General features: G+C 41.5%; 1 protein-coding gene across 3 annotated transcripts in view; it reads right to left on the minus strand.

Annotated features, from left to right (window-relative positions):
- Window positions 1–9,183, minus strand: part of LOC137348216 (transformer-2 protein homolog alpha-like) — a 31,934-nt gene extending 22,751 nt beyond the window's left edge. For 2 of the 3 annotated variants that reach the window (XM_068013583.1, XM_068013585.1), the window contains exons 1-2: window positions 8,972–9,183; window positions 379–530 (exon numbers count right to left, since the gene is read on the minus strand). In XM_068013583.1, the coding sequence (XP_067869684.1) occupies window positions 379–530; window positions 8,972–9,007 (188 nt within the window). In that variant the 5' untranslated portion in view covers window positions 9,008–9,183. The remainder of the gene's footprint in view (window positions 1–378; window positions 531–8,971) is intronic. The other variant, XM_068013584.1, reaches the window with a different exon arrangement.
- Window positions 9,184–14,570: the final 5,387 nt, after the last annotated feature.

Below are 14,570 nucleotides of genomic sequence, written 5' to 3' on the forward strand. Positions count from 1 at the left end.
ACAGTTGTCCCAGCACTGATCCTTGTGGAATACCACTGCCTACTTCTTGCCAGTTGCAACCATCTTAACTCCTACTGTTTTGTTTTGCAGCCAGCTTACTATTTTATTCTGCCACTTGTCCCCTGACTACACGTTTTGACCTTAGTCACAAGTCTACTAGGCTGTACCTTATCAAAAACCTGTTGGAAATCCAAATGCATTATGTAGTCAGTAATAAAGAATAGATTTAGCAGTACATCTGGAGATCTGGCAGACAGAATTAAAGGACATGCAAATTCTGAGAAGACTGTAAACTTCACAGCATTATAACTTTTGGGAGAAGTACCCATTACACACACTTAAAAGGTATACAAGCTCTTCTGGAGTATTTCCACTCACCGTGACCTGGACCTTGATCTAGATCGAGAGAACGATGTCCGAGATCCTGACAGATTTGATGTCCTGGACAAAGAACGAGAAGCAGACCGACTTCTGGACTTGGCTGGTTCAGCTGTGCTCCCACTCCGTGATCTTGATGTTGATCTCCCATTCTAGTGCATCAGGATATTTCATTACCAAACAGAAAACAGGTAAAAGTCCAACTATAGCCTAATCAGGCAAACATCTTATTCTCAACTACAGCACTTAATTTCTCCTCATCACCTCCCTAATAAAGCAAACCCCAATTAACCTAGCTAGAATGTTAAATCTTCCCTAAAATCATATTGTTCCCATTTTTTTTTCTATAAATCAGTCTGATTATAAATTTTAGCATGCAATTTACACTAGAACTGTTGCATACAGACACAAATAGACTATATACATTACTTGGCCTAGGTATCTTTCCTCCAGACACCTTCTTTTAAATTTACTTCACTTGCTTTTACTTTTTTTCTTTTCTTCATTCTTCATTTTTCAGTTTTCTCACACCGAGTATTCTTCACCTTCCAAACCACTTAATGCCTTACACCATGCATGCTCTTCTATCTGACCATTCTTCGCTCTCATTTCAGCTTCAAATTTATTTGACTGATCTGCAATACTTGTGTGTATAGTCATTATCTTGATTATCTTCCATTATTCCACCTTCTTCATGTATATTAACCTTAATGGAAAAAGAATATTCAGCATGATGAGGTATATGGGTTCAGATTAAAACTTGTAAATCTCAGTTTCCCATTAAACTTTCTCCATTTTGGAATTTTGTTTTTTGAAGTGTCTATTGGGCCAGGGATAAGCAAATTAACCTTTACTTATTTTATATAAATCAGGGATAGCATTCAAGTTCCCTTGGGTCAGAGAGAACAAAATCAAGTGCTACAGTGAAGCAGGTAGCAACTTTAAGTTGTAAACCTTTGTTTAAAAAAAAGTGTTACAACTAAAAATTCAAGAAACCCTTACTGATCACCCACCTTATTTCCACACGTTTTAATATCTAGTGAAAATAGATTAGAGTGGGAAATCAATGATCGTGATCACACGGTCCTTTCACTTACAAGAAATGGTTTAAATTCATCAAGCTGATGTGTTAACAGCCTCCTCCTCAGTTTTAAGGGCCCTTCATAAAATTAGTTTCAACAGTCTCAACTCAATTCCTACTGAGGCCAAGACTGCATTTACACTGCAATTACAGCACTTTCATTTTGGAGTCAAATTTGGCCACAACTCCAATGTACATTACAATTTCACTGCTAGGGTAAAGCAAAACCATTCTACAACAATGCTACAGATGTAAAGTGAAAAATGTCCATGTGACTACAATGAGAAAACTGTTTAACTTCCCTGTACTAACACCACTGCCTTGATCTTTAAAGACGACAAAAATAAAAAATCACAAAAAAAAATGAACAAATCAGCTTCTTCCTCATTATATAAACAAACCAGGCAGGAAACAAAGGGCAGGGTCAGGAACTATATGGAGATCAGCACTTTTTTTTTATTAACTAATTCAGTATTACAAGCCCCAAGGATTCTTCCTTCTTGGATGTTCATGACTTTATTGCAATCACAATTCTTAGTGTGCTACAATTCCTCTAAATACAGGTAATATATAAATGACAGCTCTTAAGATTAACAGCAGTTCTGTATTGATAGGAAACATCGTGGCACCAAGTCAGTCATGCATCTGTAGGAGAAATACTCCTAAGAATTGCCAAATATGTCCTCAAGTTGGAGTCAGTAACCAGACTGAATGCTCGGAAAGAAAAAGGCAAATACAAATAAAAGATTCCTTACCAGAGATAGAAAAGCTATCAAGCCCACATACAACTCATTCAGGGGCATAAATATGCCTTTTCTGAACCTGTATATGACCCCTTTGCTAGAAAAGGGCTGAGAAATTAGGAGCAAATGACCCATCTGGCATGTTTAGGTGCTAAACTTTCATTGATTTGGAGGTCAGTAAGGCTGAGGTGATTGACACCAGAAGGGCTGCACTCTTAAAAAGAGTATGTAGCACAGTATCTGCAAAAATCAGAAACTGCATCCCCAAAGAATGAATAAAAGCAAGATGTCAGCCAGATAAGCAGATAAAAATGTACCACTTAGACATCCAGGTTTTCAAAATCAAGGTGATATTTGAGCCGACTAGTCCAGATAAGCTACTAGCACCAAAGGTTAATTTATGCAGGAGCAGAGGACCCAGAAGCAACAGATAGCAGCCTTACAGATCAGGGTTCATCACTTGACATCTCAAAACGCTAATGCTATCTTCCCAAGGAAGGCAAGACCACCAGTTAATCCACACTAGCTCATGAGGTTGTATAATCTCAGGAAACTGTGCAAACCACAACAGACTTTAACCTATTCACTAAACTGGCTATTTAATGTTGTTAACTTGCTCACTAATCAATGAGTCTAATCCTAAATGTCCTTTGCCAATTTATATCAGTTTAAGGCACTGATCACAACTGTATATTTATAATCAGTAAATACTGATTTACTGTGAAGTAACTGAATTGTCTTTGTAACCTCCTGTTTAATTTATCAATTAACCCTATCTACTAAATACATGCACTCAAATGCTTAAGATGCTCATCTTGTTTGCTTAATTCTGTGATAATCAAATTGAAGTAAAAAGCCTGAAATCTGCTAAAGCACTTTCCTGAAACAAAAAATGGTTCAGCAGATACCACCTTTAGGGATCTGGGTGTATGATACTAAAGTTAATCTCAGATTATGGAATTTCAATTATTAATTAAAAAAGCATACTTCTTGAAAACTAATCTTAAAACTAACAGTTTGAACGTGCAGGTTTATGTCAGTTGATTTAAATGACAAAGTTCCTCTAAGTAGCAAGGTACTGAAACCAGAGTGCTGGAAGGCATTTTGCCAGTTTTCAAAAATCACTCAGTAAAGTTTCTCATGGAAGGAATTCTAATGATGGGTTCCACAATTTAATTCCTTGGTAAAAGGTTATGTTGATGAGCACCCTACCCATCACCTTTAACATTCACTCACTCCACCACAGGCATGCCATAGAGCAGTGCATACCATTGAGAAGATGCACTGCAGCAACTCACCAAGGCTCCTTCAACAGCACATTCCAAATCTGCAATCTCTACCACCTAGAACAAGGGATACTTGGGAACACTTGCAAGTTTCCTCAATGTCACATGCCATCCTGACTTCAAAATATTACCATTCCTTCATTGTCACTGTCAAAATCCTCAAATTCCATCCCTAAACAGCACTGTGGATGTACCTACATGATATGGACTACTGCAGTTCACGATGGCAGCTCACTACCACCTTCACAACGACAATTAGGGATAGGCAAAAAATGCTGGCTTGCCAGTGACAAGCACATCCCAGGAACAAGAAAAGTTATTCTGCAATCAAGCTTTTGGCAAATGACAAATATTTAAGTAAAAAAACTGCAGTAAAGCTGTGATGACATTATGAGCTGTGATTTGGGTTTGCTAACATACAGGGAGTTAAACATCCACTTGTGTTACATCCTTCACTTAGGTTGCAATAGCTCCTTCATAAAATGCAAAGATCTTTTGGGCCTCCTTATCTCGAGAGACAATGGATACGCGCCTGGAGGTGGTCAGTGGTTTGTGAAGCAGCGCCTGGAGTGGCTATAAAGGCCAATTCTGGAGTGACAGGCTCTTCCACAGGTGCTGCAGAGAAATTTGTTTGTTGGGGCTGTTGCACAGTTGGCTCTCCCCTTGCGCCTCTGTCTTTTTTCCTGCCAACTACTAAGTCTCTTCGACTCGCCACAATTTAGCCCTGTCTTTATGGTTGCCCGCCAGCTCTGGCGAATGCTGGCAACTGACTCCCACGACTTGTGATCAATGTCACACGATTTCATGTCACGTTTGCAGACGTCTTTATAACGGAGACATGGACGGCCGGTGGGTCTGATACCAGTGGCGAGCTCGCTGTACAATGTGTCTTTGGGGATCCTGCCATCTTCCATGCGGCTCACATGGCCAAGCCATGCTTGCTGCAAATTTGTGTACATAACATTGAAGAACCTAGATAGCTACATACCACACTTCCTACCTAAAACATGAACCCTCACCACTTCCATGCATGCTTAAAAAGTAGAGAGCAGACTGTACCACTGAAATGGGTGGTACAGAGCCAAGCAGACCATGAAAGTTCAAGGTACAAAGCTTAATGTTGCTGATGTAATTAACTTCACTGCCCACAGGCTGGGAAAGAGATAAACTAACTCAGACTTGCATTCTATTGCTACCCACTGACCCATTCTGGAAAGCACACATGTATGGATGGCAAACAAGACAGGATAGGATTCAAAATGAAAACAGGAAATGCTATGACAGTATCCACAGATATAGGAATGTAGAGTTATCATTTCAGAACATTAACCTTTCATCAGAACCCAAGACAGGAATTGCATGTGATGCTCCTCAAACAGCTCATCACAAGAGTGGGCACAGACAAGAAATAGGGAACAAAACTTTGGCATGATTTGGCACGTCCAAGGAAGGCTCAAAAGGGGAATAAATTCTCCTCCTACAGAATGTCTTCAAGTATGGTATTACATAAATATATATTGAACTTATTTTTCATATTTTACAGCAGAATGTTAGAATTGTTCAGAGTAGATTCAGTTAGCACCCAAGCCATTAAGGCCAGGAGAACAACCAGTTTAATCCAATATTTATACAGTCCTACCCAATTAAGGATTTGATTCTACAACTGGCTCCTGGGTTGGGCCAGGTCTCCCACTCTCCAATGCTATTGAGCAACTTGGCTGGAAATGCACAGTTGCACATAATGGATGAGGCCAGAAGTAAGACTTGTGATGCTGCTAGTAAAGAGGCTTGAGCTGAGTGGGGCAGGGGAAATAGGACTGGAAATTATATGGCACCTTCCACAAGACCCCAAAGTGGCATGCAAATTAAGTCATTTTGAAGTGCAAATCTGCACATGGCATGATCCAACAAACAGCAATAGGAGGGAATAGTAGCAAAGTGGTTATGGCAGTGGAATAATCCAGAGGCCCTCTAGGGAAGGAAATCTACTATCTTACTGGATCTGGCCTACATGTGACTATATTCACTGATTGTACAATGTTCAGTATCATTCACAACTCCTCAGATATTGAAGCAGTCAGTGTCCATATGCAACAAGACCTGGACAACATTCAGGCTTGGGCTGATGTGTGGCACAAATGTTACTTGCCACCTAAGTGCCAGGCAATGACAATCTCCAATAGTATCTAAATCCTGGCATTACCATCACTGAATCACCCACTAACATCCTGGGAGTTACCACTGAACAGAAACAAAATTGCAGCAGCCACACATACTGTGGCTACAACAGCAGGTCAGGGACTGGGAATTGTGGTGAGTAACCCACCTCCTGACTCCTCAAATCCTGTCCACCATCTACAAGGCAGAAGTCAAGATAGAATACTCTCCACTTGCCTACATGAGTGCAGATCCAACACTCAAGAAGCTCAGCACCATCCAGGACAAAGCAGCCTGCTTGACTGGTACCCATTCACCACCTTAAAAAATATTCATTCCCAGCACAGACAGTGGCAGCAGAGTGTACCATATACAAAATGCACTGCAGCAACTCATCACAACTCCTTCAACAGCACCTTTCAAACCCACAACTTCCAACCTAAAAGGAAAAGGACAGCAGACCACATGGGACCACCACCTGCCAGTTCCCTCCAAGTGGCACACCAGCCTGACTAGGAAATATATCACTGTTCCTTCATCACTGCATCAAAATCCTGGAACTCCCTCCCTAACAGCAGTGGGTGTACCCACACCAGATGGACTGCAGCAGTTCAAGGAAGCAGATCACCACCTTCAAGGGCAACTAGGGGTGGCAATAAATACTGGCCTTGCCATGCCACCCACATCCCATGAAAGATTAAAAAAAGACCCATAGCAATGTGGTTGACTCAATTACCCTCTGAAATGACTTTGCAAGCCAGAGTTAAGGGAAATTAGGGATGGGCAATAAATGCTGGCTTTGTCAGCAAAGCCCACATCCTGCAAATGAATAAAGAGTTTTTTTTTTAAAAAGTGATGTTGGCTGAGGGAAATCAGCCAGTAGAGAATTATCCAGTTCTCTGACAAATAGTGCCATGGGATCATGTGTCCACCTGAAAAGGTAGATGGGACCTTGGTTTAACAGCTCATCTGAAAGATGGCACCTCCAATAGTGCAGCACTCAGTACTGCACTGAAATGTTCACTAAGATATCGTGCTCAAGTCTTTTGAGCAGGACTTGAACCCTTGACCTCCTGACTCAGAGGTGAGAACACTGCGATTAAGTCAAGGCCAACACTATGAAGAAATGTGGTGAGAAAGGAATAAAACAATGCTCATTTAAAGTGAACAATGACCAACAAAGTTGAAGGGTATTACTATGCCAGAAAGAGCTGAATATAAACAGGCAAGCTGCTGGTAGCTTCCCTCCAGATTTTTTTTTTTTTTTTATAGGCATTAATTATCCTGCTGCATGTAGACATAACAGACAAATTCAAGGGATCTTCAAATTCACTGAAAAGTGGCATTTTTTTTTAAAGTCTCATTTTCAGTGGAGGCATGCACTTTACAGCAGCAGTTACTGGGTGGCAGTCACGAGCAGGAGCTGAATTTTCTCCTCAGCCCAAGGGCTGACAAATTCTAATTCTTCACTGCTACCTCAGCTGAAACTGGGCATTGGGCCAAAGACATTTCTGGTCTGTACAGTTCAGTATGACACCAAGCAGTATTTTGTTTTAATCAGTGAACATGAATATCAAGTGAACATCTTAAAAGTAACTGTCTCAAACATGGAATATGCAGAACTAACTTGCAATATGAAGGAGCTAGATAACATTTTTATGAATTAGATATTGTGACTACACATTAAACATGCCAAAAGGATCTTAAATAAAAAGCAGAGCTCCAATTATTTATGCTACAAGTGATAGGATGCATGTTTAACTGCACAATTCCCCACACAGCTCATTACTGACATCCTGTAGTGTGAAAAGAAATCATAGGAAGTGTCATCTCAGGCTACTTTAATTGCACCTTCCGTGGCAGGTCCTACTGAGGGAGAGGATGATGCTAACAAAACAACTTTCAATAACCTGGTCAGACTGATGAATTAGTTCCATCTCAAAATTCTCAGTCAGACTCAGTACCTCTAAGACAGTTCAGTGTCAAACAGGAAAATATACTAAACATTAATTGACTTTTGTTACAAGGGTGTACAACAGGACCTCGAAATACAAAACTGAGTAGGCTGTCAACTTCAAATAGCTGGAATTATAATTTTTAATTAAACAAAGATTTGGCTTTAAAGACATCCTATATACATATTTTTAAATAACTAAAGGAAATCAAACAAGTACAGTACCTAAGTGTATTCAGTGAAAAGGTCAGAAATTCAATGCACACAGCTTCGAGATCCTACTGTACTTCCTCTTAAAGAGAGTTCCTCATACACCAACAATCCCCACTAGCCATATTTCATGTTAGTATCAACACCTACTTTACCAGAAAGTCCATCCCAACCAAGCATGATCCTGTTTTCACCCTTTGTTCATATATGTACATATTTCCAATAGGATCAAGCACCTTAGTCATATGTTCTCTCTCCCACCCCCCACTTAGACAAGGGGTATGGAGGTCAATTTTGACAACCCAACCCCTGAGATTAACTAACAAAGACCTGTAATCAGACTGAGGATCTTCTGGTCAGAGTCAGTACCAGTGTCTTATCAAACTAGCCATCAGGTTCAGTTCCTAAAATATAACTAAAACTAGATTCAATTTTTGTTCCTCTCGATGAAAAGCATCTCTCCTTATCTACTTTGTAGAATACATATGTCCTCCCCAAATGGGATACTCCATAAAAACAAATAGTTGAGTTTTTCCTCTTGTATAAAATTTCTGTTTACATCCACCGTACAATATATATTTAGTTCAACTCCTGCCCTGCGTGTTCTGCACTACGTAGATTTGCAAAGAAACGTTTTGCAAATCAAAACTCAGGTTTTAAAACAGATGATTCACAAACATTGCCAACTGTTTTTGCTGCTTAAAATAAAAGCTTTCTGAAACAAAAATCGTTAAAAAAAAAAATTTAAGGAAAGACCCAGAAATTACAAAAGACTGGACTTCTGAAAAACATTCCAGGCGCCTTACAAAAATGGCTGACAATAATAAATACACCTACCGTCTGCTTTCATTTGAGCTGGAAGCAAAACATTGCGGCCAGAGAAGGCGAAGAGATGAGTTTACGTTTAATTATTTGAACAAAGTTTTTTTTTAAAAAACGAAGTGAGCATGTAGTTTTTTTTAAAAATATTAGATGCCTCCTTGGTCATGCGACTGAGGCAATAACACGGCAATAAACCGACTGCTCACACGGGGGCCTTCCTGAGGTTTCAAAAAAGGAATTAATTTCAGACAGGATTTGCAAAGAATATATAAACTCTGGAATGTCAAACCCTCAGCGCCTGCGTTACAAACAGACTCTGCATTACACCATTTCTACTCACCCTCTCCTCGTCAGTCAAGTCTTCCGTGTCACTCATTTTAACAAAAGAAAACAAAATAAGCACATACACACACGTACAAATAAAACAATAAAAAAAATAAGTTTTTAAACAACCTGCAGTAATTAGAGACAAACTTTTACCGCGAAACCCTCAACCAAACAACCGACAGCTGACAAAATGGCACCCTGACAACCGGGCTCCTTTTTATAGCGCGCTTCAACCGCCCCTGCTTAGCGGAAGTGACGACGCGAGAGGCTATGATTGACGTAGCTACTGGCCAATCGGCGTTCGGTACCCTGACATATCTCCGCCCCTTTCAGGGAGGGGCGGGGCTTACCGAGCCGTCAAGTTAGATCGAGCCGGAGGGATCCCAGAATGTTCTAATGTTCCCGAACAGAAAGAGTGTTCGCTTCAAATCAAATTATTGACATCCAGTTGGGAAGAGGTTGGAAACAGAGGGAGACAACTGCAGCAATAAAGGAATTACCCCTTATTGCAATGAGGATAGCTTCGCAACTAAATCAGTATTTTGAAGTGGGATGCAAGGAGACTCTTGTGGAGCATAAACGCTAACATGGACCAGTTGAGTCAAATGGCTTGTTTCTGTTCTGTACATTCCAAGGAAAAGCACACATCAAGGCGGAGGTTATGCATATTGAAATGGAAATGTATTATCCTTCAAATGGTACTTCTGACTGAAATGGATGCTATTTTTCAACAAGCATCAAAGAATTTGTCAGTTTCATGGTCACCGTTACTGATATTTTATTCACAGATTTCTTTTAAACTGTATGAAAATTCTCAAACTGCTATGGTGGGGTTTGAACTCTTATTCTCCAGCTTATTAGTCCAGGCCCCTGGAATACTAGTCCTGTTTCATAACTACAATACTACTGTACCCCTTTGGTGTTTTCACAATTTTCTCCCCTCATCCTCTGAATGTGGTGACCCCATTGGCTTAGACTTGATAGGCCAAATGGCCTCTTTCTGTGCTGTACTACTCTATGATCATAGTGCCTAGTTCCTTGGGCACTGGTAAACCTCCAGTGTGACCATTTATGATGTGTGTGCCTGGATGGTGAATATCAGCAGGTCACTTAACTCTGGGGGATAGCAAAGCCAAGCCTATTCTTCTTATCTCACAGCCATATTTGCACACATTCCAAAGGATGACTGGTTACACAATGGGTAGACACAATGAGTCCAAAACAGACACTATGCAGGTCAAACTTATAGACTGATTTTCCTTGAAATATGATCTAAGTTCCTCAGAATTTGAGAACAAAAGAAAGGAAGATCAATCTTAAAAGAACTTAAGAGAAAGAAAGAAGAAAGTCTTGCATTTCTATAGCACCTTTGACCTTAGGATACTCCCAAGCGCTTTGCAGCCAATGAAGTACTTTTAAAGTGTTGCCACTGTTGTAATGTAGGAAATGAAACATGGCAGTCAATTTGCAACAGCAAGATCCCACAAAAAGCAATAAGATAATGACCAGATTTTTTTTATTAATATAGGTTTTTTTAAATTCATTCATGGGATGTGGGTGTCGCTGGCCAGGCCAGCATTTATTGCCCATCCCTAATTGCCCTTGAGAAGGTGGTGGTGAGCTGCCTTCTTGAACCGCTGCAGTCCATATGGGGTAGGTACACCCACAGTGCTGTTAGGAAGGGAGTTCCAGGATTTTGACCCAGCGACAGTGAAGGAACGGCGATATAGTTCCAAGTCAGGATGGTGTGTGACTTGGAGGGGAATTTGCAGGTGGTGGTGTTCCCATGCATTTGCTGCTCTTGTTTCTCCAGTTGGTAGAGGTCGCAGGTTTGGAAGGTGCTGTCTAAGGAGCCTTGGTGCATTGCTGCAGTGCATCTTGTAGATGGTACACACTGCTGCCACTGTGCGTCAGTGGTGGAGGGAGTGTTTGTAGATGGGGTGCCAATCAAGCGGACTGCTTTGTCCTGGATGGTGTTGAGCTTCTTGAGTGCTGTTGGAGCTGCACCCATCCAGGCAAGTGGAAAGTATTCCATCACACTCCTGACTTGTGCCTTGTAGGTGGTGGATAGGCTTTGGGGAGTCAGGAGGTGAGTTACTCGCCGCAGGATTCCTAGCCTCTGACCTGCTTTTGTAGCCACGGTATTTATATGGCTACTCCAGTTCGGTTTCTGGTCAATGGTAGCCCCTAGGATGTTGATAGTGGGGGATTCAGTGATGGTAATGCCATTGAATGTCAAGGGGAGATGGTTAGATTCCCTCTTCTTGGAGATGGTCATTGCCTGGCACTTGTGTGGCGTGGATGTTAATTGCCACTTATCAGCCCGAGCCTGGATATTGTCCAAATCTTGCTGTATTTCTACACGGACTGCTTCAGTATCTGAGGAGTCATGAGTGGTGCTGAACATTGTGCAATCATTAGCGAACATCCCCACTTCTGACCTTATGATTGATGGAAGGTCATTGATGAAGCAGCTGAAGATGGTTGGGCCTAGGACACCACCCTGAGGAATTCCTGCAGTGATGTCCTGGAGCTCAGATGATTGACCCCCAACAACCACAACCATCTTCCTTTGCGCTAGGTATGACTCCAACCAGCAGAGGGCTTTCCCCCTGATTCCCATTGACCTCAGTTTTGCTAGGGCCCCTTGATGCCATACTCGGTCAAATGCTGCCTTGATGAGGATGAGGGACAAATATCAGCCAGGACAGAGGGAATTACCTTGCTCTTCTTCAAATAGTGCCATGGGATTATTTCTGTCCAGCTAAGAGGGCAGATAGAACCTTGATTTAATGTGTCATCTGAAAGACAGCACCTCTGACAGTGCAGCACTCTCTCAGTACTGCATTGCATTGAGTCTCTGGAAATAGGCTAGAACCCACGCTCTTCCGACTCAGAATGCTTCCATATTTTCTACATTGAATGACTCAATACTAACTGCTTCTTCATAACTGAGCATCCTGTCAATTGCTATCTATGCTCACAGGTGAGGAATAATTTTCCCAGAGAGCAATCAATGTTAATTGAATATTAATTGAATGTTTAATTGTATTCAAGTGGTGGGCATTAACTGGGGATTCACATGTGCTCCTATATATAGGAGCTGACTGAAACTTTGGTTGTTGGGTTTGGAGGTGCACGCTTGTAAAGTGTGTCCTGTAAATAAAAGCCTACAAGTGCGTAAAGATTAGGGTCCAGTTCTATCTTTCACTGCCTGGCTATGTATAATAGAACAATCAATACCCATAGAATTATGCCAGAACAGTGGGATGTGTACATGAAAATTGGCAAAGATAAATAGATGTTATTGAACTGAAATGTTATTAAAATCAATTAAAAAAATATTGGATTTAATACTGTTTTTTGACAGGCATGCTGTAATATCTGAGGGCGCTCCCACCTGATCGCTATCCAGTGATTTATTCCCCCCCCCCCCCTTTTTCCTGTTCTGGAAGTGTGCCAGTCTGATGCCAGGTTAAATTTGAGCTTGGTGTTAATGTCTCACCTTCAAATAACGCCATGCAAGCTCACAGCATTTTTTATTCATTTCATGGGATATGGGCATTGATGGCAAGGCCAGCATTTGTTGCCTTTCCCTAATTGCCCTTGAGAAGGTGGTGATGAGCCGCCTTTTTGAATCACTGCAGTCAATCTAGTGCGGCTACGCCCCAGTGCTGTTGTGGATGGAATTCCAGGATTTTTATCCAGTGATAGTGAGGGAAGGGCGATATTGTTCCAAGTCAGGATGGTGTGGCACTTGGAGGGGAACTTGCAGATAGTGGTGTTCCCATTCGTCAGCTGCCCTTGTCCTTCTAGGTGGAAGAGGTCACCAATTTGGAAGGTGCTGTTGAAGGAGGGGTGGTGAGTTGCTGCAGTGCATCTTGTATATGGTACACACTGCTGCCACTGTGCATCAGTGGTGGAGGAGTGAATTTTTAAGTTGGTGGATAGAGTGCCGATCAAGTGGGCTGCTTTGGCCTGGATGGTGTTGAGCTTCCTGAGTGTTGTTGGAGCTGCATTCATCTAGGCAAGTGGAGAGTACATAGGAAGATAGGAACAGGAGTAGGCCATTCAGCCCCTCGAGCCTGTCCCGCCATTCAATGAGATCATGGCTGATCCACGGCCTAACTCCATATACCTGCCTCTGGCCCATATCCCTTAATATCTTTGCTTAACAAAAATCTATCTAACTCAGATTTAAAATTAACAACTGTTCTAGCTTCAACTGCTGTTTGTGGGAGAGAATTCCAAACCTCTACCACTTTTTGCTTGAAGAAGTGCTTCCTAACATCTCTCCTGAACGGTCTGGCCCTAATTTTTAGACTATGCCTCCTAGTTTTAGAATCTCCAACCAGTGGAAATAGTTTATCTTTATCTAGCCTGTCTTTTCCTGTTAATATCTTGAAGATTTCGATCAGAGCACCCCTTAACCTTCTAAATTCTAGCAAAAACAGGCCTAATTTGTGTAATCTCTCCTTGTAACTTAACCCCTGTAGTCCAGGTATCATTCTTGTAAACCTATGTTACACTCCCTCCAAGGCAAATATATCCTTCCTAAGGTGTGGTGCCCAGAACTGCTCACAGTACTCCAAGTGGGGTCTAACCAGGGTTTTGTACAGCTGCAGCATAACCTCTGTGTCTTTATACTCCAGTCCTCTAGATATAAAGGCTAGCATTCCATTAGCCTTTTTGATTATTATCTGCACTTGCTCGTGGCATTTTAAAGATCTATGCACCTGAACCCCTAAGTCTCTTTGGACATCCACTGTACTTAACCTCTTCCCATTTAGAAAGTACCCTGCTCTATCCTTTTTTGGTCCAAAATGGATAACCTCACACTTGCCCACATTGAAATCCATCTGCCACAGTTTTGCCCAATCACCTAGTCTGTCAATATCTCCTTGCAATTTTATGCAATCATCTAGACTGTCTACAATGTGCCTAGCTTTGTATCATCAGCAAATTTGGATATATGACTTCCTATGCAATCATCCAAGTTGTTAATGAATAATGTGAATAATTGAGGCCCCAACACAGATCCCTGTGGGACACCACTAGTCACATCCTGCCAATCAGAGTACTTACCCATTATCCCCACTCTCTGTCGCCTACCACTCAACCAACTTCCTAACCATATCAATAATTTGCCATCAACTCCATAGGCTTCTACCCTAGTTAACAGTCTCTTATGTGGGACTTTATCAAATGCCTTCTGGAAGTCCATATAAATAACATCCATAGAAATTCCCTTGTCCACTACCTTAGTCACCTCTTCAAAAAAGTCAATGAGATTTGTCAAGCATGACCTTCCCGTCATGAATCCATGCTGGCTGTCCCTGATTAACTGAAATTTTTCTAGGTGCTCAGTCACCCTATCCCTGATTGTAGACTCCAGCAACTTCCCCACCACAGATGTCAGGCTAACTGGTCTGTAATTTCCTTGGTTCCCCCTTTCACCCTTCTTAAAAAGTGGAGTGACATGTGCAACTTTCCAATCCAGAGGGACCACTCCTGAATCTAGGGAACTCTGAAAGACTATAGTTAGGGCATCTACAATGTGCTCCCCTATTTCCTTTAACACCCTCGGATGGAAACCGTCAGGTCCTGGGGAT

This window comes from Heterodontus francisci, chromosome 33 (assembly GCF_036365525.1).
Source record: "Heterodontus francisci isolate sHetFra1 chromosome 33, sHetFra1.hap1, whole genome shotgun sequence".
Lineage (NCBI taxonomy): Eukaryota > Metazoa > Chordata > Chondrichthyes > Heterodontiformes > Heterodontidae > Heterodontus > Heterodontus francisci.